The 23896-nt window shown below is 40.0% G+C and overlaps 1 protein-coding gene across 2 annotated transcripts in view; it reads right to left on the minus strand.

Moving 5' to 3' along the window:
• Window positions 1-23896, minus strand: part of ZEB2 (zinc finger E-box binding homeobox 2) — a 168799-nt gene that overhangs the window by 14336 nt on the left and 130567 nt on the right. For both annotated transcript variants that reach the window (XM_079993115.1, XM_079993114.1), the window contains exons 5-9: window positions 15246-15434; window positions 14298-14512; window positions 11720-11828; window positions 5852-7824; window positions 1830-2010 (exon numbers count right to left, since the gene is read on the minus strand). In XM_079993115.1, coding sequence (XP_079849241.1) covers window positions 1830-2010; window positions 5852-7824; window positions 11720-11828; window positions 14298-14512; window positions 15246-15434 — 2667 coding nt within the window. The remainder of the gene's footprint in view (window positions 1-1829; window positions 2011-5851; window positions 7825-11719; window positions 11829-14297; window positions 14513-15245; window positions 15435-23896) is intronic.

The raw sequence follows: 23896 nt of genomic DNA on the forward strand, positions 1-23896 counted from the left end.
CACAGATCCAAGACTAGGAAAACAATTAAGAGATGAACTATTGTTAGGAACCATCTTACTGTTTGGGTTCATGCACATGTGTGTGTGAGCTAGACATGTGTACTGGAAGAGAAGACAACAAATACTTAAAAAGGGAAGGCAACAGTATTTGTGTTAAATTACCTAGAGCTTGACTAGATCTGATTTTCCTAAAAGGAGATTCAAGTTTCAGTCTTTTTCAGGTACTTTTTTACTCTAAACTACTAATCTCTGGGTAATTCTCTATGTCTAATATAAATAGCTTTTAATTTTTGTACTCTATAATGTAAGATGGGGCTCACTGAACTGTTTCTTCTTCTTTTATATAAAAAGCACAGGGCCCTTAAATTCTTGTCTTTCTGCTTACAGGCAGAAGTCCCCTGGACCAGTTCCCACCTCATCAGACTCTGCAGAGTCGGAGCTTTGATCTTCAGGGGTTCTTCCCTTCAGCTCAGTAAGCGAGTGCCTTTCGATCTACCTTGCCAGTCCAAGGCAGTGCACCAGGAAAGGGGCTGGAAGGCAAAAAGATGCCCACCTGCACACCAGAGTGTTGGCTCTTTAAGGAGTGTAGCTTTCAAAGAAGAGGATCGAGCCTAAGCCTCCCTCCAGTGTTTGTTGCAAGATGCAAATGCCCTGTGGGCCCTTTGGAAGACTCCACCACCTGGGCACAATTTTGAAGGCAGATAACCTTTTATTCTAAGAGGTTAATAATGCCCTCATTACTTTTTACAATGAGAAGAGCACTCTATACTAAATGCAGATTTTAAGGTCTGCTTCTCGCAATGTAGCCATCACAAGAATGCCATTTGAAACTGGCTTTGTGCAGCAACTACTCTGTTAAGGCAGTTTCAGGGTCAAAGTGCAAGTAGATAAATAGGTATTGCTTCGGCGGGAAGGTAAACGTCGTTTCCGTGCGCTGCTCTGGTTCGTCAGAAGCAGCTTAGTCATGCCGGCCACATGACCCAGAAGCTGTCTACGGCCAAACGCCAGCTCCCTCGGCCAATAAAGCAAGATGAGCACCGCAACCCCAGAGTCGGCCACGACTGGACCTAATGGTCAGGGGTCCCTTTACCTTAATTGCAGCCATACTATGAGGAACAGACCTGAAGAAGAACTGTAGAAGATAAGCAACCTCTCTTACAGTACACTACCATCTGACTGATAAAAGGATAACTTGTTAAGCGTGTTAAGGAAGGTGTAGATAAGCTTCAGGCATTTCCAGACCAAAAATTCTGTGATGATGCTCCACTTCACTGTACAGATCATCAGTATGTACGGTATATACACAAAGCACTGTACAAACTCAGGTTCCCTCTTGGTTCAACTGGACTAGCACTTTCATGTGTATTAATTCTCATATATACATATTTAGAGAGGCAGGCCAAAAGGTAAGCTTTCATGTATTTTGATCAGGCCTTTAAATAGCAATATAGGTGTTTAATCACAGGTGCAAGAGATTTAGCTATTGTTAGTCCCCCACCCCCTTATATAGATGTTTATGGGCAGACTGTCTAACACGGGGTTTCCCAAACTTGGTCTCCAGCTGTTTTTGGACTACAACCCCCATCAACCTTTGCTAGCAGGACCAGTGGTCAGGGATGAGAGGAATTGTACAAACAAAAGAGTACAAATTTAACATGTGAAGAAGTGGGGGGGGGAGTCATACTGAACTAAACAAAGCACACAATTTCTTCCTTGTTGAATGCCTTAAGCATATGTTGCATCTTATGTTGCACAAGTGTACTCATTAAATATTATGAAAAGTACCACATGCAAGAAAGCTCGTCTCTACATGCCATAGCCATTCGTACCTGTGTGCTCATATTTGTGTCGCAGAAGGGAACTGCTTTTCTGGAATGTCTTGTCACATAAGTCACATGCGTACATGCCACTTTCTGTCTTCTTGATCTTCTTTCGGGACAGGCAGGAGTCGGAGTCTGTCATGTCATCAAGACCTGACATGTAATCCGGAGTTCCATCAAGCAATTCTCCCTGTGATGCAACCAAATGGTTTATGTAAAACATGTTTCCTTCCCTTGTTCTGTGATGTTATACAATATCCTGCGTTCCTATAGTATGTTAGTTACTATATTTAGTTTCATCCGTAACCAGGTAAGCACCCTGAGTTACAATAAGCAGCCTCATTGGCTCACACTCAACTTTTTATCCCATGGAGTCTTACGTGAGTAGTGCAAAACACATATGTCCGGAGCTGGCACCCAACAGAGTATGTTTAGGATGCCACTTGGAGTCTGAAAAATCATCTGATGACACGGGGCTGCCACAAAAACATATTCTCTCAATATCTCCTATAACATCTGTGGTGTCTTAATGTTGTTTGTTTTCTGCTGTCTCTGCACATCCCTGGCTGATGGGCTTGGGGAAGTGCGCAACATCGTGATGTCACAACATGGGGATAAATAATCATTACAAGGAGACATGGTGTCTTCATTGTGACAGATGCATTTGTACCTGCTGCCCTGTATCACTAAAAATATAGTTTCAGTCTCAATTGGCATGGGCACCCAAAGCATAACAGAAAAGGCAGAAGCTGGCAAAATTGTGACTGCATAAGCAATCTGAACCCTTTTACAGGCTATCATGTGCTCAGTCTCTCCCTATGCTGAGGGAGGGTATGAACTAATAGTGTGTCGTACTGATGGCTGCTCCTGAAATGCTGCTATGAAATGCTATATCTATGCAATGGAAGAGAACAGATGGCCAAATGGCCACTTATACCATTACCAAGTCAGGGAACATGACAACAACCAGAGTCAGCTCCACATAGTTCTTTGTGATTTCATCCCTGTGGAAAGCACTGGTGTGATCAGAATATGATGTAACCACTTTCCACAGGACCACAGATGCCAGCGTGTTTTGATGGAACTCCTGCTCACATTACTTAATTTGTTCAAGTCATATCCAAATATGTGCCAGCTTTCAGTTCCAGGAGGTCATAGTTGTCTTGCATGACCAAACCCATCACCCCAAAATTAAGGCTGCAATCCTATACATACTTACCTGGGAGTAAGTCTCATTGAACTCAATGGGACTTAATTCCTCAGCAGGCATGCACAAGATCGCACCACATAAGCACTCTTGGACATAACTGTGAGGGGCACAGGAAGTGCGAGTGCCGCATTCTTCCGTTTCATAATTCCCTCACCTTCACTTCTCAGAGATACACAAGCAAATTCAAGGATTCATGTTTTCTGAGGACAATGAGAGTGGAGGATATGGACATTCTGTTTTGAATGATACAGAGATGCAAGAAAACAGCACTTGTATTTCCTATTGTCCCCATATCTATAGCTGCTCTAAAATGTAGGACATATCATTTAATAAACAAAAAACATGCTATGGATGTGTGCACTCTGGCCTACAGCTTATCATGTGCAATCTGGCTAACAACATGGACAAGGTTGTACACAGAATTTGAAAGGAAGGCTTCGGTAACAAGATAGCAAGCAACTTTTGCTTTATAAATATTCTGAGGTTAAGTACTTCGACGTATAAAGATTTTGAGGTTAAAACAGCAGTATCTGAAGCTGCTCTAACATCTATTCAACTTTTAGGATATTTCTGCAAAGTAACTGGAAGTTACAGAATGTCATAGTGTGTCGCAAACCTAAAATAAATGTGCAAACACAGCTTTGTGTAAAATCCTGTATAGATAACTTATTAACAAATAGCTCCACATACTCTGTAGGGTTGAAACTTGTATTTCTCGAACAGGCTCCCTCCTCCAATAGCCCTTCACACTATAAGCCACTTGGGAACAAGAGCAATATGAAACTAGTATGTGTGTCTAGTGCTCAAGGAAAAGAAAGCAAGATTATGGTAGTTTTTAGGGTTGTAGTCTTTGCAGAATTTGTAGCTTGCAGTGCACTTCTGTGCATGTTTTATTGGAAATAAGCCTTGCTGAGTTCAATAGGACTTACTTCTTGGTCAGTATGCTTAAAATTCCAAAGTGCATTGTGTTCATAATAATAGGAGGTTGTAAAACAAAAACAAAACCCAAAAATAACACACACACAGTCACAAACCACTAGGTACAAGCAACAATGACAGAGCTTTTCTTTCAAGATACCAGACTATAAGTGTTAGAAAGGCTTCAAAATGAAGTTTATATTTAGGCACAAAATATTATTATGCAATCCACTGAAATGTATGTTTCCCCTCTAAAGGCCTTGAGCTATATTTTTATATTTAATTTTATAATTTGAAATAGGGAATATTAATAACACTTTTTATCAATGCTGTATCTATGTTAAAACAGCCTTCAGCATTAAGCAGTAATGAATGTGGATCAGTAAATTATTAAATTTCTTGATATTTATTTTGTCTTGATCCAAAGAGAGTGCAAACTTGCATGATAACGTACATTTCCATTTGCTATCAGACAGTTCAGTTTCTTAGACTAGGTTTTTACTAATTAATATTAGAGAAGATTAAATAGGCTTAAATACATTTACAAAGAGGGCAGATGTACTGTAAATTGGAATAGTGGAACAGCTGTTATGGAGGTACCGTGCTATTTATGCTCCTATTGTGCAGAGAGGGATTACTGCCTGTAACATTAAACCATACCTGATTTTCACATTTGAAAATATAAAACATTTACTAGTTGGTAAAATTACTAATGGAACCTAATAGGTCATATGGGAATGTCCACAGATGTTTTAAAAAATCAACTATAATCAGTTAATCGCTGTCTGACAAACTGTAGATGTATTATATATACACAATTCCTACACACAACGTATGTTTCCTGTGGATAAAATCCTTTGCTATATTTAAGTGGACAGATGTCAATTTTTATTTTTTTATTTTTTTGCAGTTGGGAGAGTTCCTAAAAGTTTGAACTCACCTACATTGGGCCATAGCTCAAAGCACATGCCTTTAATGCAGAAGCTTCCAAGTTCAATCCCCGGCAACTCCAGTTTTTTAAAATAAGGATCTGGTAGCAGATGATGGGCAAAACCTCTGCCTAAAACCCTGGAAAGCCACCAACATTTAGAGTAAACCTTAATGGGCTCGGTGGGCCGATGGTTTGACTTAGTATAAGGCAGCTTCATAGATCCACATCAGCCCCAAAGTGGACTGAGAGAACCTTTTTATGAAGATAAAAACCAACAGACACTATATTTTTAGAGTCTTCTCAAAAATAGTCCAAGGGATGCGGTGGGATGGGGGGAAGAATAGACCGGTGAGGAAAATGGAACAGGTGAGATGAAAACAAGTCTGGCTTGGGGATCTTCATAATCCTTTTTATAGCTTTGTAAAGATTAGTTGGAACATATTATAAACAGCTTATGGCTGCATTATCATTTCCATGTGATTTCTGAGAATCTCTTAGGGTTACAGTGGCAAGGAAACTACCTAAACCACAGTGTGCCAGTGCCAAAGAAGCCACAGGCTGGGGGACTCTCCCAGCGCTTCATGTATCTCATCGGTACTTATGCTAGGATGGTCATGAATATGAATTGTATCAACAGCCTTTTCTTTAAGAGTACTAACCTTAACCTTTCTCAGGGTAAAGCAGAAGCATTTCCCCCCTGCATGAGGACTGTAGCTGATCCCTTGAAACTCATTTTATATTCTTATGGGCAGGTAATGTAACGGTAATGGGCAGGAAATGTTCAACTGCAGTTGAACATTCCAAGTTTGTCCACCTTGGCCATGTTTACATAGTTTCATTTCCTCGCATCTCCTTTTAAAAATACAAATGGAATGTTTGAGCTGATTTACCCTTAGGATGTTTTAAGTCATGAAACAGTACATGGGAATGATGTATACAACCGTAACCTTCTGAAATAAGCAAGATATTTACCTGAAAACCTTGCTTCCGCTGGTACTTTCGCCTTTGCTGCATGTCAGCAAACGTAGCTGCTCCAGTTGGATAAGTATAGGCCATATGTGGTAGGAAGCTCATTTGATCTATTCCTGGGTATGGTCGTAGCCCAGGAATACTGGTCTGAACTGGTGGCATAAAAGTGGCTGGGGGAAATGCGCTCTGTGGCGGAAGTGTGGTGTACAAAGGTTTGGCACTAAAAGGGCTCATACCAAATAATGGATTAGTGCTTTTATCCAAACTATTTGAATTAGAAAATTCTTTCTTGATAAAAGTCAAGTTCAGTGGCTCATCTGAGGTTTCAGATGACGAAGAAACACTGTTGTGGTCTACGTTTACACTATTGGATTTTGTTTTGTTCTTTGTGGCTATAATACTTTTGGGTTCCTTCATTTGTTTTGGTAATGACAAGTCCAAAGGCTCAGCCTGAAGCTCCTCAGAGGAGAAACTGTTTGGAGTGTAAGAACTACTATGGGAGTTTTTAGAAGATGTAGAAGAAAGATTTAATGGAGAAGGAGTATTGCTCCTGGAGTGGTCCAATTTATCAACTGGTTTAATATTGGTAAAGTGAGTAGGTTTTGTTAGCCTGAGAGGGGTATCACAGTTAGTAACGCTATTATGAAGTTCAGCTATAGACGGTGATGTTATAGAGTCCACAGGCTTTATAGGGGATCTGGCTGACAAAGAGTCTTTAGTGGGAGTGTTGTTGGTGGCAGCCAGCACCACCTTGGCACTGTTCCTTTCCAGCGATGGTGACCTGGAAGTTGAGTACTGGTAGACTTTTCTTTGTTCGAACCATTCCTTCACAAATTCCTGAGGAAGGCCAACGGCAATGGAAATTTTCAGTAGTTCATCAGAGGTGGGTTCCATATTCATAGCAAAATATGCTTTAAGTACAGACATATGGTCCTTGTATGGATTGATGGGGCTAGTCATTCCTTTCTCAGAAAGTACTGATGACAGGAGGAGAGCTTGCTTATCGACAAACACTCCTGGTTTGCTAGGAGCCATGTTTTCATGAGGTTGGAGGACTGCCTTGATTTCTTCGTTCATCTTACACAGGTAACGTTCATGCTGATGAAGGGGAATGGGACCAGGAAAGCTTTCTTTACAGAACTGGCATGAAAATGGAGTAGGTATATTATGGTTGTCTATCATTTTGTCTTCAGTTACCAGATCTATTAGGGTGCGTAGCTTTTCTTTCTTAATGTTATTGAGCTGCCTCCTCGAGTCTGTAGTTAAACTCTGGAGACAAGCTTTGGCTTCATTGACCTTTTCTAATGTGTAGTCAATAATACTTTTAGTGGCACCATTATGACTGACTACTGGAAGACCCACAGGTGGAATACCAGGAGAAGTAACGCCTTGTTCCTCAGGTTGAGAACATGGGTCCTTCATGTGGTAACCTTTCAGCTTGGAGATTTCTTCAGCACTGCAGTCCATTTTCTGCCTGGAAACAGTGTTGTCCACAATCTGTAGGACTTTCTGCACCTCACTTAAATTACTGCCTATTGCTGGGAATCCAAGTAAAGATGCATCCATCCCTACCCCTAAGTGCTGCATTGGACTTTGCGTGGAAGTATGAACTCCTATTGGGCTGGTTGCACCAAGTCTGCCATTCATGAAAGGATTAGCACCAGTGAACCCATGGGTTGCCATCAGAACTTTATATTCATTGAAATCTAGTGGTTCCGTTTTGATTTTCAGTAAGCCCGATTGCTCAGACATACTAGGTGGTTTTCCATTCTCCAGCTTGTTTCTCAGTTGTGTAATGGCTGAATTAGTAGGTGAAGAAGATACAGAATTAGGAGAAGAACCCGTCTTGATATTGTTTCTCATTCGACCATTTACAGAGATTAAGCCAATGCATTTCTTGCTGCTGATGTGTGAACTATACGAGCCAGAATGGGAGAAACGCTTCTTGCAGTTTGGACACTCATAGGGCTTTTCACCTGCAATTAATTTTTAAAAATTAATTTTTAATAACTCACAAATAGACCAGTTCTTTAGACCATTTACTGTGTCTGCACATTTCATTCCTTTCATCTTGCTGCATTTTCTCCTTCCTTCCAAGTTATGTTTAGGTTTTTGTGACTGGAAACAATTCAAACTAGACAATCTACAATTAGTTGCATGCAAGATTCCTTCTCATCCTGTGATGCTCCCTAGTTTTTACTGATGGCTCACATTTTGTTGAAAGCTATAGATGTCTTTACAAGGGAAACAGAGAGTGCACTGTACTGTACTGTGTAAAGGAATACAGCTGAAAACTTACATGTAATGCACAGTGTTTGCAATATCTAAATTCAGATAGCAGAAGGATTTTGCCATGGCTTTTAATAAGGACCCAGGCAACATGCAGTTACAACAGTAGCATAATTTTGTGTGAATCTGTTGGCATAGTAAAATGGGGGACAAATATGACCCAGTTCACATTTGAATGCAAATTTAATGCAAATATACACTATCCAAAACAATATGTTGAACAGAAACACCGTGACTCATTAAAATTTGCACTTCTCCAAATTTTTCAATGCAGTTCTCCAGCAAAGCAATGTGCACAAAAATGCATATGGAAAGTGTGCATAAAAAGGCATATATTGGTGGAAATGACAAATACATGGTTTATGAAGGAATTACTGTAAAAAATGTGTATCCTGAGAAAAATTCACACTAAAATGGTGGTGAATTTTCATGAGAACTTTTTTTTAGAAATTAAGCTTTAGAATAAATTATGGAAGTTCACTCATACTTGCTTATTAGTTTTTAATGGTTTACTTCTAGATGATCTACATGGATAATGGCCAGAGAACAGGAGACATGTATTTCTGAAAAGGGCATTGAAGCACTCTGGTCTTGCTTCAGGCTCCCCATAAGTATCTGATTGGTTTCTGTGAGAACAGGATCCTGGACTAGGTGGGCAATTGGTTAGATCCAGCAGGGCTGTTCTTATGTTTTTTATTCCTCCTCTGCTCTCATTTCCAGCCTAAAGCAGTGCTTCAACCACTTTCTGAATCTGTGTACATATATTTTTAGGTTTTACCCTAAGGCGGGGCAGATAATTTTAACACAGGTTTTGGCAGCTGTGAATGAATTTTGGGCTCATGTGCTCCCATTCCCCCTGCTTCTGCTCTCTTGTAAGGCTCTGTTTCCTTCCATTTGTCCATAGCACAGTTAGCTATGATTGTCCAAATCAGGCAGGTTATGGTTTGTGCAAACCATACTTTGCCTCCAAAGCAGAATGGGAAACCATGGTTTGAACTGAGTTTCTGATTTAGGTTTGGCAAGCTTTTCCCATTTAGGTGACATGACAAAATATTGTTTACAACTGAACCAGGGAACAGGAAAAATTCAAAAATGAAGGTTAGCAGGAGGGAGTATGAGAACCCATTGCTGTCTCTTCGCCTTTTCTTGCTACTTTGGAATGAGTCTACTTGAGTTCAGTAGCCACTAGTCTTTGAAGGATGGGAACTCTCCCCTCTCCTGTGATGGATAACCCTTGAGTCATGATCTGGATTGGCTACACAAAATATAAAGGCAGTTTTTCCACACTCTGTCTCATGCTTGAATCACCCCCCCCCCCAATTCCTGGGCTTGTATTAATTTAATTAACTTCTCAAATGGAACAAGACACCCCCCTCTCGTTCTTCCACATGCGCCCCCTGCCACCCCCAAATTTGCTCCAGGGGGGCTGGGGGAACTCACAGAACAGATTTAGTGGGTGAATGTGAAAGGGGAGGAGAGAAGAGGTGATGTACATAAGCCCAAAGTTCACCGCAGCTAGTTATTATAGTGGGAAACTGTGGTTTGCTATTACAGCTGAGTTGAGCATTAAACATATTAAACTTCAGTTGGAGCATTAAACATAAGCTTAAATCCCTTCAGCTGAAATCAATGGAGTTTAAAAGTGCTTAACTTTGAGATTGTACCCAAGGTTTGCAAATGCTGATCTACTAAACAAAAAACAAAGTTCACTGCGAGATTTTACATGCCTGCAGATTAGATAGCTTAAACATTAGAATTATTATATATAAGCAGAATATACTTTTTAAAAAAACTTATGAAGAGTGTATAATTACAGAAACTTATTCAGACTATTTCTTAGCTTTAAAATACTGCTTTTTTAGTCTTCGGTATATTTGTCTTTGTTTCTGATTTGCCTTTGAATTTATTTGAATAAATCAAAGTCTTTGAATACTTGACCAGCGTTAATAGCTTTACTCACAATGTCTGCATCAAAGGGTGAAGACTTTTAGTTGGAGGAGAACTCTAAATATTATTATTCAAACATTGACAAGTTCCAAATATAAGGCAAAGTGTTGCCCTATTTTCTCGCTGTCATGTGTAACTGAATGACTTAATGCACTCAGCAGAGGCTATTTATTTCAACGAAGGGGATTGAATTAGGAACACAAAATTATATTTTTAATTGATGTGATAGCCGATGCAGGCCAGAAAGGCAGGGTATAAATATTGTAAATGGATATATAAAGTGGCTAGTGTGTTCAGCTTGGATGTGGACAACACAACTTCGAGGTCAGACAGGCCACTTCACACATTATGTGGCAACAATCTCATGTTGGACATTAAGTGCATCTTTATTGGGAAGCTGCAGCCAATCTGAGATCTCTGGCAAAGATACCTGAATGTTTGCTGCTTGTTGTGACAACCAGCTGTGATGGTATAGATGTCCACTCACACAACTGGGGAGGCGGGGAGTTAGATGAAGAGGAAGTCTTGTTGCACAAACTTAATTCTGCTCACCTGACACTGGATTTTGCAGAATGTTTTACAGGTACTTAAAAGTACAGTGTATGAAGAAGCTATGAAGCTCATCAAGTGTGATGCCATGTCACTATCTCTCAGCTCAACTTATCATGCAGGGTGCTTGGGAGGCTAAACCAGAGGTCAGCAAACTTTTTCAGCAGGGGGCCAGTCCACTGTCCCTCAGACTTTGTGGGGGCCGGTCTATTTTTTTTGGGGGGGGGGGATGAATGAATTCCTATGCCCCACAAATAACCCAGAGACACATTTTAAATGAAAGGACACATTCTACTCAAGTAAAGACACACTGATTCCCAGACCATCCGTGGGCCACATTTAGAAGGCGATTGGGCCATATCCGGCCCCCAGGCCTTAGTTTGCCTACGCATGGGCTAAACAGTTGCTGTGAACTCTTTGGAGGAAGGATGAGATGCAAGTGTGATAAAATAATATGAATGAGGCAGCCATTCCAAGTAAGCAAGCTTAATTTGTTTATTGCTGCTGGATTGTGGGTGTTGGTCTTGTTCATCTTTAAGCAGTGGCATAGCGTGGGGGGTGCAGGGGGGGGCCGGCCGCACCGGGCGCAACATCTGGGGGGGGCGCGCTCACACTCGCAGCTCTCTGCCCCCTGCTAAAATCCACGGGTTAAGGGGCGCAAATTACTTGCCTTGCCCCGGGTGCTGACAACCCACGCTACGCCACTGTCTTTAAGGTTCCTTGTTTTTGTTTTGTTTTTTAGGCAAGTGTATCACAAATAAGAAAACTTAAGTGCCAAATGGCTAGGAATTCCCAGAATTCCTCTGAGTAGAAATAGCTCCAGGAAAGCAATTTAGAACTTAATTAATTAATCAGGTAATACATTCTGCTATTTGGAAAATCTTCTATGGAAACTTGTGGTGCTGGTTTCTTATTTGTTTCTGAATAGCATGAAAAATGAGGATGAGTCAGAAATCATTTACAAAGTATCTTGGCGGCTCTAAACAAAATGGTGAAGATACTATGCTTTTTTAAAAAAAACAAAAAACAAAAACTCTGCTAATTAAACAAAATGCAAATGAGAACCCTGGCACCTCAGCTACTCACCACTGTGGATTCGCAGGTGTTCCTTCAGATGGTGCTTGTATTTGAAGGCCTTGCCACACTCTGTGCACTTGAACTTACGATTGCCTGCTCCTTGGGTCAGCATTTGGTGCTGGGAGAGTAAAGACACCAGCATGAATTTTATGCAAATAGATATCTTTATATGTAGAGGTATGAATTTGTCTCTCTCTCTCTGTGTGTGTATTACCAGCATGAACTTTATATACAAATATATCAATATCTATATCTGTGTATATGTCTGTGTGTGAGTGTGTGCGTGTGTGCGTGTGCCTGTGTGTGTGTGTAGAAAGAGAGAGAGAAAGGTTTCCTTTTAAGAAAAAAATTTAATTAAAGCAGTTTTGTATTTATCTGTCAGCCTAAAAGATCTGCATGCACATTTATTTGCCTCATCAGTGCTGCCATAAAAATCAAAATGTTGGCAGTAAACCTGAAGGAAATCTGAATTCACTTCGAGCATTTGCTTTGGAATTATTTCTTAAGTCTTTCATCGGCAGCACAATATATTAAGGCATGCAGTGCTGCAAGGAATGGATTTGTTAATTTTTAAAAGAAATTGAGGCTTTTAATATTCTTAGCTGATCATATTGTCAATTCGTAACTTGCAGCATTTTTTTTTTTTAAATATATATTTGCAGTGCTTCTGAACCCTTTAGCATTGTGATGATAAGCAAGCTTTGTTTTATCAAATGCAAGAGGCGGTCACTGCTGGGAGGGAAAGTCCTGATCAGAGAATTAAACTGGTTCTTTTTTTTCTTTCCCCTCCTTCAGAGCAATGCTAAGGAGCAGGGGCAAAAACAAGAAGGAAAAGTTGGCAGAAAGGACGAGTTAAAAAGCAGCATAAAGATAGGATCAAACACAGCTGACCTTTCTGAACAAGTGAGAAAAGTGCTGTGACTTTGAATTCTGATTTTAAAAAGGGGGAAGAAAAAAAAGCTGCAGTCATCTAGTCTGGATGTTCAAGGTAGGAGGTCAGCCTCCCCCCCCCCCACTCCCCCTTTTCTCCCAAGCAGCAATGACACAAAAGCCTATTGCAGAAAAGACAGCACAGAAACGGTATGACAACTGCTAGGGTGTGCTGAATCTTCCCACATTCCTAGTGAGACAGATGGTGTTACATGGGACACAGGGAGGGTTGTTCAAACAGCAGCAACCTTCAAAGATCAAGCAGAGCCCAGCCCGCGGAGCGCCATTGAGGGACCAGTGCTCATATGTTGCTGAGTTGCATAAACAAACAGCAACAGCTGCTTTGTCTCCCCCCACAGCCCTCAGAGGACTACTATAAACTTTAGTTGTGCCACTGTTAATATGATACAATCATTTTAATTTACTAATTGTAAATGCCATGAGCAAATGAGGGGACTTTTCAACACCAAAGCTACCATTCGTAATGCGCCAGCACAATCACACTCTTGCATGTGAAATTTAAGGCAGTTATTCTGGATAAATATCCAGCCACATGCCCCCCCTCCCCTCCCATTAGTGTTTTGATAGTCAAAAGCAATAGGGAAGGAGAGGAAAAGCCACTCTTGTCTCCCATTTTGTCAGAAAGGGGGGAAAGTTACAGATTAACAACTCGCTTTGCTCTTTAAAATGAAATGTTATGATAAATCCTGTCAGAATTGTATTTTATCGATTACAGAGATCAAGTGAGAAACAGTGAACTAATTACCAAACTGCTTGATTAGAAGGTGAGCATGATACATGTTTGTTTAATTAAGCACGTCTTTTATTGAAAAAATGCCTGTCATGATAAATCTAAATCAGTATGACTTCTCATTCTTTAGAATAAAAACTATTGGTATAATTCTCATAGTAATGGGATGGAATGTAGTTTAAGATCTGCCATTTGGATTTCCATTGCAACACGTCATTATAGAAGTTTTAAGCAGGAATTCAAAAGACACATTCAATTTGATTAAATATAATGCATCAAGGAATCATTTTGATTTACAGGAGATTTGCTGCTGGGATGTGTAGATTTCAGGAATAGTGTATTCCTAAAGTGATCACATGTTATTAGAACAGCCATAACGCACGCAGATACACGCAACAAGATTAACTAAAAAAATGAACCTATTTGTATGGACTGCATGAAAAATATATACAAGGCTCCATAAAAAGTAATGAATGACAGAAAATAAGATTAGCAGATTCCTGAGATGTCTTTGAGATCCTATGTGGGGGGAAGGGAAATGCAGTGCAAAACTAGGTGAAAAATGGAGATAAAATTGCTGAGATGTTTAATAATGTATAATTAAAATGCCACAATTTCATTCACATTTTGAGGAACATAAAAAAATGAAACTAAAGTCAAGTTAAAGTGCAAATAAAATTTCTAAATTAGAAATTAACACACTCATTCGATCGTGAACATAAGACTATTAAATCATATTAGAAGAGACCATCAAAAAATCATTTAGGCCTCAATTAAAGCTATTACCATTAAAAGATCTGCATCTTCAAAATGCCATGAAAAATTAATAATGATTGCCAATCAAAGCAATATCATTTCTCTAAGGGGTTATTATAGAAAGAAATCACTTAAAACAAGCCCCCCCACCTGATCTGTCCCTGGCTTGTGCGTCACCATATGCCGCTCGAGCTGGGTGCGGTAAGCGAATGTGTAGTTGCAAAGAGGGCAAGGGAAGTTCTCTTCGTTCTTCTCATGGCGGTACTTGATGTGCTCCTTCAGTGATGTCAAGCGCTTGTAGCCTCGGTCACAGTAGGGGCAGGTCAGCAGTTGGGCAAAAGCATCTGGAGTTCCAGGTGGCAGGTCTGTAGCCCAAGAGACGTGAGAGAAAGAAGCAAGCCAAAAGGTCAGTAAATCAATGGCAGTTAATGGGCTTATTGCCCAGGATGGATTGACAAGAATCACTGCAATCTGCCTACAGTGGAATATCCATGATATCTACCTTGCTTGCAAAAACCACATCAATCACTTTTTACACGCTCAGGGCAAACTTGTATGAATCATAAGAAAATTAATTCAAAACTTTCGTCTGGCTTATTGTGAGACTACAATAGCTTGTGGGGGGGGGGGGTGAAAAATGTTGGGGGTTTTTTCTTTCTTTCTTTCTCTGATTTATTGATGCTGTGCACTTAACTACCAGTCTGTTGTCTCCAAACACAACACCATCTAGTTCCATCTTCACGGATGCTTTTTCAATTACTTATTAAGGACTTAACAGAATCAGTTAGTAATCCTCAATTTGTCCTGTAAAAAAATTCAATCATTCCCAAACTAAAATTAGAGCAAGGACGCTGCTCCTTTAAAAACATAACCCTTAATTGTCCCTGCTATTTATTTCACCTACAGAAGAGTCTCAATTTGCTGACTAAAAAAGCAATCACAATATGCTGAAATTACAGTCCCATCTTTGCTCATGAAATTCCATGCTTCTGCAGCTGTTCTTCAATTTTAAGGTAAACACCCAGGCATGTAGTGCATTTATAATTGCAACAGCTGCAAGAGGTCAGAAGAGTGGCTAAAAATGAATTCCATCCTCACCATTTTCTTCTTGCCCATTGGCCTCTGGAGTGCCAAGACGAGACAGTTCCTCGGGGGCTTCCGGGTAAATAATGGCTGTATCACTGCGTTGTAGGTACTCCGCTATACTGACTGAGTGTCCATCTCCTTCATCCACTTTCCTCTTAGCAAAATATTCCTCAAAGTCCGACGTGCAATTTGCATTCTTAACTATAATAGAAGAGGGATGGGGGGGGGAGATAAATAGTTTTGTGGAGGATTTATATGTTTGTCTACACAGTGGTATTGAAGATGGTATACATTTACTTTATGAGCCTAATCCTGTGGCTACCCATACTTCCACCTAGCTCATTTCTCCTGCCAATAAAATCACTGGCTGGTGATTTTGTAAGAGAATACATTTGGCAAAGTCACTGATGACACCATTCATTAATGAAAGATGGCAGAAGCCAATGCATGTGCCCTCCTCTTTTCCCCATATAAAAGGGAGGGGGTGCAATATTGTATGCTGTCTGTGCACAGAATCTGAAAAGGCAACATTTTAGACTTTCGTGCATTTTGGAATTCTGGTGTAATTCAATATCTTACAAAAACGATTCCTGAAATAAATTGCAACCAGTGGGAGCAATTCTAATCTCTGTCCTTTGGTACTCTGAGACCACAGTCTTATCTGAACTTCATGATAGGTGGACTAAGGAGTTAGCCTGCTTTTGGATCTCCTCAAACCCTATGGTTCGGATTTGGAGGTTATAAATCCTTATTATATATCAGGAGATTGCTATAGATCACCTGCCAAACCTTCTGTTTTTGGTCTCTGAGACTACTGTCTGACATCATTTCATGGACACAGAAATATATTTTTTTTTCAGTGCTGGTTAGTGGGCATTGGGATAAGGAAGACCATAAGAATAACGGGGGGGGGGGGGTAAGCAAGCTTGCATATAGGCTAATGGACGTCTTTCTGATCAGGAAACTAGAATTCTGAACTGGTCAGGATTCTAGCCCAATGTCTTTTCTCTGAAATACATAACATTCTTGGAGAAGCAACATCCTCTCCCCCAACCACCTCAAAAAGGAACCACTGTTACTCAAATAATGTGATGTTGGAATGATTTTACAAACATTACTATTTAGTTCTGGAACACAATTAAGTGAGGTAGGCCCTAAAAACAGTGAAGTTTTTATTCCCGCCCCCCCTCATTAAAACATAAAATTTGTTGTTGTTTTATTGCCTGTGCAATGTCCATGGGGGGAAAATCCTCTGAACCACAAAGCATCCTCTTGCTAAAATTAATCATTTTCCTTCCTTCCTTTCTGAACATTAGATGCAGGAATAATTCAGTAAAAGCCTATGATATTGTAGAAAAGTATTAATCCAACTGTATAGGAGACCTCACATTCAATCCATTGCTCAGTATGTTTGTTTAAGACCACCAATGTCAAAGGGACTTAAGCATGTAAACTCAGAGCAGAATTATAGCTAAAACAGCTTTTGAATTGTGTTTTCAATTATGTATTGAAAAGTACCTCTTCAGCACACATACAGTTTAAGACTTTTACTGACACTAGCTTTTTACTGTCCATACGTATTCAGACTTTGATACATTTATTTGAGTAGGTCAGGTTACAAACTCAGCACCAAGATGATTAAAATATTTTCTCTCATAAAGCAACCAAAATAGAGATCAAGTTGATTCTGCTCCCTCTTACAACAGCATAAATCAGCAGTATCTACCCTAAAATCAATGGGGTTGGATTGATAATTATAGAGTGACAGAAGCACTAGATTTACATCATTGTAACTTAGACTGTGGGAGGAAACCAACACACAGGGTTACTGAAATATTTAGCATCTTTGCCTCAAGGCAACAGATAAAGGAGAAAATCCATTATGGTGCCATAGGTGGTCAATGGTGCTAGCATAAAATCAACTCACACCTCTGTTTGCTTCATAGTAAAATCTTACAGTATTTTATGTACAAAAATAGGTTTTATTACAAAAATCATTTTATTAAAAAATCTAAAGGAAATACCTAATTCTGCAAGGGAGGGAAATGGTCCAGTAAAACATATAGTTTGAAACTACTAAATCCCAGGAGATGCCTTAATATCATTTACAGAAGGAAGCAATTCTGGCAATAGCCTCATAGATGTTGTTAATAAAAATGTTCCAGTTCCTGTCAATATGCAACATCTTTCTTCAATGCGCAACCTGCTGAGCTCAAGTTAAACTCTCTCTCTCTCTCTGTCTCTCTGTCTCTCTCTCCTCTCTCTCTCTCTCTTCCTCAGAAATAGGTCATGATAAAGATGAATGAACTTAGATCGGCAAAAATAAGAATCAACAGAAGAAGGCTGTTTAGTGATAGCCCTGAAAACAGGTGCTCCCATATTTATAAAGTTCTGAAATGGCTCATGAAACTAGAGGTCAAACTTCAGAATACTACTGGGGGAGTGGGAGGGGCGGAGATATTCTTAGGAAGTGGCATGCCCTGACCAGCTAGCTACCTAGCTAAAAAGGTAAAGGTAAAGGACCCCTGACAGTTAAGTCCAGTCGCAGACGACTCTGGGGTTGTGGCGCTCATCTCACTTTACAGGCCAAAGGAGCTGGCGTTTGTCTGCAGACAGTTTTTCCGGGTCATGTGGCCAGCATGACTAAGCCGCTTCTGGCACAAGAGATCACCGAAACCAGAGCAGTGCACGGAAATGCCGCTTACCTTCCCGCCATGTTGGTACCTATTTATCTACTTGCACTGCCATACTTTTGAACTGCTAGGTTGGCAGGAGTTGGGACCGAGCAATGGGAGCTCACCCCATCACGGGGATTCAAACCGCCGACCTTCTGATCAGCAAGCCGAAGAGGCTCAGTGGTTTAGACCACAGCGCCACCCGCGTTCCAATACCTAAATACCTTAGTTCTTTTATGATGCTATTCATACTTTGGGTCACTACCATATGCCCTTGGCAGTGAGTTTAAGAGAATTATATTAAAAACATAACAAAACAAAACATAAAACAGATCCTTAGATATTTACCCCTTAACTATGTCATATGTTGTCCAGAATCCAAATATCCTCACACCTAGTTCTGCACATGCAAGGACATTTTTGACTTGTGTTTCAGTGGCACGGTTAGGTAACGTTAGACTCTGGACTTAATGGGATTACCCTTCCCTTATGGTAATGCAACCGTGCTTATACTTGGTGTCCCTCTTGCACATTCTGCCTCATTCTTGATGTCTGTTCCCAGGTCCTGCTCTGACTGCACCACTGTGACCCTTGAACAGCCACCGCTTCTCCTAATGCAGGTCAATGCACTTTTGAAGCAGAAAGAAGTTTTAAAAACAGCTTTCAATAGTTCAAAGGGGCTTGCGAAACAAAGCTGTAGTATGTCTATGCAAGAGGAAGATTCCTGTCCAGGGGTCCAGCCAGCCTAGAACAGGAGCCTAAAGCTCTGCTCAGGCCTCTCAGGAGAAGCATAAAGGAAACTGTGTGTTGAAATCTTTTGTTACTTTCCTGGAAGTAGCGATCATATTTTCTACAAACTTCCATGCAAGCAAAACTGGCTCTGCCCATCAAGATGGTGACCAGTTTGCCAGATGTAGGAAGCCTACAAAGAGGATAAAGTTTGCTCTGAATTTTGCAGAAACCACCTACCATTTTGCCATGTGCTTCGGCATATAGGACCAAATCAATTTTTATATTTTCATTAGAATGCCTTTCCTGTGGCCTTTTCCCATGCTCTCTTCTATCTGCTGAATTTCTGTCTTTCTTTGGGCCTGTTTGTGTGGGCTTTAACGCCTACACAAATACCACTGTCTCCTCTAATTCGCTGGGTATGTGACTGAAGTAACTGTTGGATCCCAGCCATATTCAGGTAGCCATCAGTCACACTGAGAGTGACTGTGGAATAGAGAGTGAATGATAAAGACCATTCAGCATGTTGAAATCTGTGAACATCAGGTTCTTGTATTGCCAAACACTGTCTTTTTTCACTGTTGATATACATTTAATGGAAATAAACTTGGGTGTGCCTGGGCAAGTCAAATAGCTTTTTTTGTTGTGCTGGCTCTCTATCATTATATATTCCTGAAGTATATGCCTTCTTCTAATGTTTCAAAACATATTTTCTCAAGGAAAGAAATATTCTGGTTAAATAGGGGAGGATGGTGTTGAAAAAAATGAATATATAGTTTGGATTGGAGGTGGGTTGTGAATTACTGGGTAGGATATTGACAGCAATATGGAAGAAATATCCTGGAAAAAAGTTCATATAAATTATAATTGGTTTCTGCTGGAAAGTAGGGAGTTATAGCAGGAAGACTGAAAACGGTAGACAGCAAATTGAACAGGAAAATATGTGGTTGGTGTTCTTGCCAGAAGTCCATCTCTGGGCCAATGGCCATATTGTAAAACTACTTAAACCAGTTCAGACCATAGGAACATTACTCAAGCACTGCAAGCTTATAGCCGAACATAACTGTTTAGAATAACGGTTCCAGAAATTTTTATAGCATTAAAACACAAATTGGAACGAGGCTTATTAAAAGCTGCTGCTTTTGTCACTATTATCTCAAACATACCATTAAGGTCACTACCTAAAGTTATTTCTTCCTTTGCTCCTAGTAATATACTAGATCCTACAGATGGTTGGTCAGCTTTCTCAAACAGGCCTACAAACAGTTTTGAATGCTAGTTTTGTACAGGAGGCTATAATTGTCTCCTTTGATACTAAACGTTTTTGAGGTTCTAAAACGTGTGCATTATTCAGTTTCCCTGTGCATTAAAGGAATTCAGGAGCTAAGGCAAATGTTTATGTCTAAGTTATAAACCTTTAAAACAACGGGATTTACTGGGGAGCTGACAGATCCTTAACTGAAACAACGTTAACAGTGTGATTATGTATTAAAGATTAATATAAATATCATGTGCCATCTGAATGCAGATCAGGCAATTCAAAGTTTCTCTTATGTTACTGACAAGAATTTGGCCATCATTAGAATAATTGATCAGCGTTACAAACAAACAAAATGTGACTGCAAATGAATTTTACTTAAAACTTTATACCTCACATTTTTTCCACTAAAAAAAAAGGAAAGAAATTCAAGTAGCTTACAAATTAAAACATCATGCAATATATTATGGGATGTGACTCCTCAAAACGGAATAATTCATATACCAACTATCATGGCAAATCAAGAAAAAAAGTGAATAAAGGAAAACAATTCATAAAATAAACACATTTCAGAAGGGCACACCAGAAAATGAGTGCCAGTGCAGAAAAGGCCCTGCTCCTGGGAGCTATCTATCATGCCTCATGCAGGCAAGGAATCTGGAGCAAAGCTTCAGATGTGGAGCAGAGCATGAGACAAGGAAGATGCCCAGGTCCCGGGCTGTTTAGGCCTTTGAAGATAATAAATCATAATATTTTTTTTTTTTTAATATCCTGCCCTCCCCAGCCAAAGATGAAAAGCGGCACCTTGAACCAAGCCCAGAAACAAACTGGCAATTAGTACGTATCACACAAAACAGGCATTAATATGTTCTGACTGCTCTGCTCCATTCCGCATGAGCATTTTGCACCAGCTGAAGTTTCCAGACACCTTTCAAGGACAGCCCCATGCAAAGCACATTATACTCTAATCTGGAGGTAACTACGTCATTAACTGTGGCAAGGTCTAACTTCATCAAGAAACATTGTGGTTGGAAAACCAGCCAAAGCTAGCACAAATTCTTGTGATCATCCCTTGCTCTTACCCCCCCCCCCCCCAACAACTAATGTCTCTTGAAAGGACAGAGAATTTCCCCTTATATGCCCTCTGCATGATTTCTATGCCTATAGCCTCACACATTGATTCCTAGTGAATTTAAATTGCAAACAGAAATCACACTCCCATCTGTGAGTCAAGCTTTTTAGGAAGATGTAGAGTGAGTGACCTCACTAAGGAAGTCTTGTTTTAATTAAGGACTAGGGCAGGGACTCCTTAAAGCCTGAGGTAGCATAACATCATATGAGCATAAACCACACTAAGGAAAAGAGATATTTAAAGGAGACACTCGAGAGCATAGGAGGCCAGTTATTTCTTGTGGGAACTCTTGCTGTAAGATGGAGATAGCTGCTCCTAATCGGCAACAAAGCTAATAAAACCACAGCCTTCATTAAGCAGGAAGTGGCAGGTCCTCATTGGTACATGCAGATTAGAGTCTCAAAGCGATCAGTCCTTTCAACTTGCCAACTTTTACTTCTGTTTTTCTTTGCAGAGAACTCTTTTCCTACCTTTCTTTTTCAAAATGCAGTCTCAGCAAAACTTATTTGTCTGCGGCTATTACTGGGTAAGGATAAGCAGATTTTGTTTATCTACAGGGAATGCATTCATCCATTTCCTCAAAATACCTATAAGGATGCAAAGTCTCAAAGCCATGCTGGGCTGAAGTGGTGCCAGTTTTACCTGTGTGAAAGTACACGAAATTAATTGCTCAAATTTGGTCTAACTGGCCATGATTATGAATCATCACCACCATTTTGTGGTTGCATGTGAAATATTCTTGTAGTATCAGCCTAGTTTTTAAGTAGACAGATTCTCACACTGCAGAAGCTACTCTCTTACTGGTACCAATGCCAGCATTAATAGTCTTGTGGAACACCTGGTGAGACGGAATTACAACTGGAATCTGATAGAAATCTTTTTTATTTCCTGTAGGCTGAGATACAAAATACTGAAATCTGCTCTCTCTGCTGGATGTGCATTGGTACCCACCACTCAAACTGAAAGTCTCAGTAAACATTGTGGCCTAATTTACTAGGAATGCAGTTAGATAGGATTCAAACATTACAGTTTCCACTTACAGTGGATGATGCTAATGGCAGCTGGTACTGGCATGGAGATTATCCATGCATCTGAACCACTGAAATGTGGCGCTGAGACCACATGGAAGTGTCAGGAGCATGGTGTGAAACTCTTAAGATGAGACTCTTAAGAAGTCTTTACCATGAACCTTAAGATAAATAGCCAACTTTACTTCTAAATGTAAACCTTTTAAACTATAATATTACTAATGCTACATTACCACATGTTTTTTGCTTTTAAAAAAAATAAAAATAATGACTGAGAAACAAAATATTTTAGGGGTTGGGGCAGAGGGACACTGATCTTTTGTTGCCACTGTCCTTTTTGGAAGTTGAGTTAAATGGACCTTGTTAGGTGAATGGCAAAGACAGTTGCAGGTGGGTTCTACAGGTTGGAAGGTATTCTACAGGTAGGAAGGTATTCTCCAGATGTCCACCAGTGGAAGATTTTCAATTTTTGACACTGAAAGGGTGGCAGAGACAAGTTGTACTGTTCCAAATTTTGGCTAGGCATTAAGCTCTACATTTATGCAGGGCTATGAGGATTGACTTTGGGTGTTGTGAGGTTTGTAGGGAGGAAAAAATGGTTGATCATGATCATGCTATATGAGATTGTGGTAGTGTATATGAAAGACAGACAGCCTGCCCTCCATAGCTTTAGTGATTTGGTTCTTACAAATTTGCTTATTGGGGGGCTGCCCTCCTGGACAAGAATCTCTGGGGCTCAGTGTTGGAGAATTTACGGCGCTTTGTGACATCTACAAGGCTCTTTAAAAGGTTGTGAGTGGAGTGGGATCATACTGTTGCCAGTACATCGTGTTAACAGGACCTGTCCTTGGCCTTGCTACACACCATTAAAATCCCAAGAAGAATAAAAAATATTTTTTCAGTACAGTATAGATGTTTTGATGTTCCTCTTTGTAATACATAACTAATGAAAATGTGACCTCATTTTACTTTACGGATTACCCGCCAGTATATAAGACTAATATACAAAAGATAGAAACACATGCACTCACACACCAACATGGATTAATTTTTCCATTATTTCCCCCCATAAGAATTAGGCAAGTCAGTTTGTTGCAATGTCTAATAAGAACATGTGGGTGTGTACCAGCATTAGAGAGGTGTGAGTAATAAAATCCTTGTAGCATTTGGGTGCCACCCTACTTAACAGCATTGCTAGTGGGCACTAAGAATCAAATATCATAATGGAACATGAAAACAGCTTATTTAGGATGGAAACTACAGTAAGGAGAATATGGAATAATAGTCTTGTCTCACTGGAAAAAGTTCCCTTCCTTCCATTTTCACAAAGTTAAGGTGCTCTGTCTTTCCTCACTGGCCAGGCATGTTTGCGACATCTTTATAGCTCAGAACTGTATCAGGTTCTTAACGCTAGGACCATGGACAGAACTTTGCCAAATACAGGTATCCCTCACAAGGAGGAATAGTTGAGACACAGTCCTACAACTGTAGGCTACCTGTGAAGAAACCAGTCCCATTAATCAAATGGAAAGCAGCTTGAACACACTGAACTATCAAGATTGGAGAAAAACCCATTTTATTCTGGAGGTTTCAGTAAAGCATTAAAGAGATGGCTTAGAAACAATGCATCTTTTGTATCAGTGTTACTTTCTTTTCATCTACACACGGTAGATTTCTGAGAAGAGGAGTGAAGAATGAGTTAAGGAAAGTGGAAAAAAAGTTTCAGTGGTCTGAAGTATGCACCCAATAAAACATGTGGGTTTGGTATTGATACAAAAAGTGCACCCATTATGATTATAAAAATATTTGTACAGATCCTGTCACAGGAAAATTCTAGCTAC

The sequence above is a fragment of the Podarcis cretensis genome (assembly GCF_951804945.1).
Source record: "Podarcis cretensis genome assembly, chromosome: 1".
NCBI lineage: Eukaryota > Metazoa > Chordata > Lepidosauria > Squamata > Lacertidae > Podarcis > Podarcis cretensis.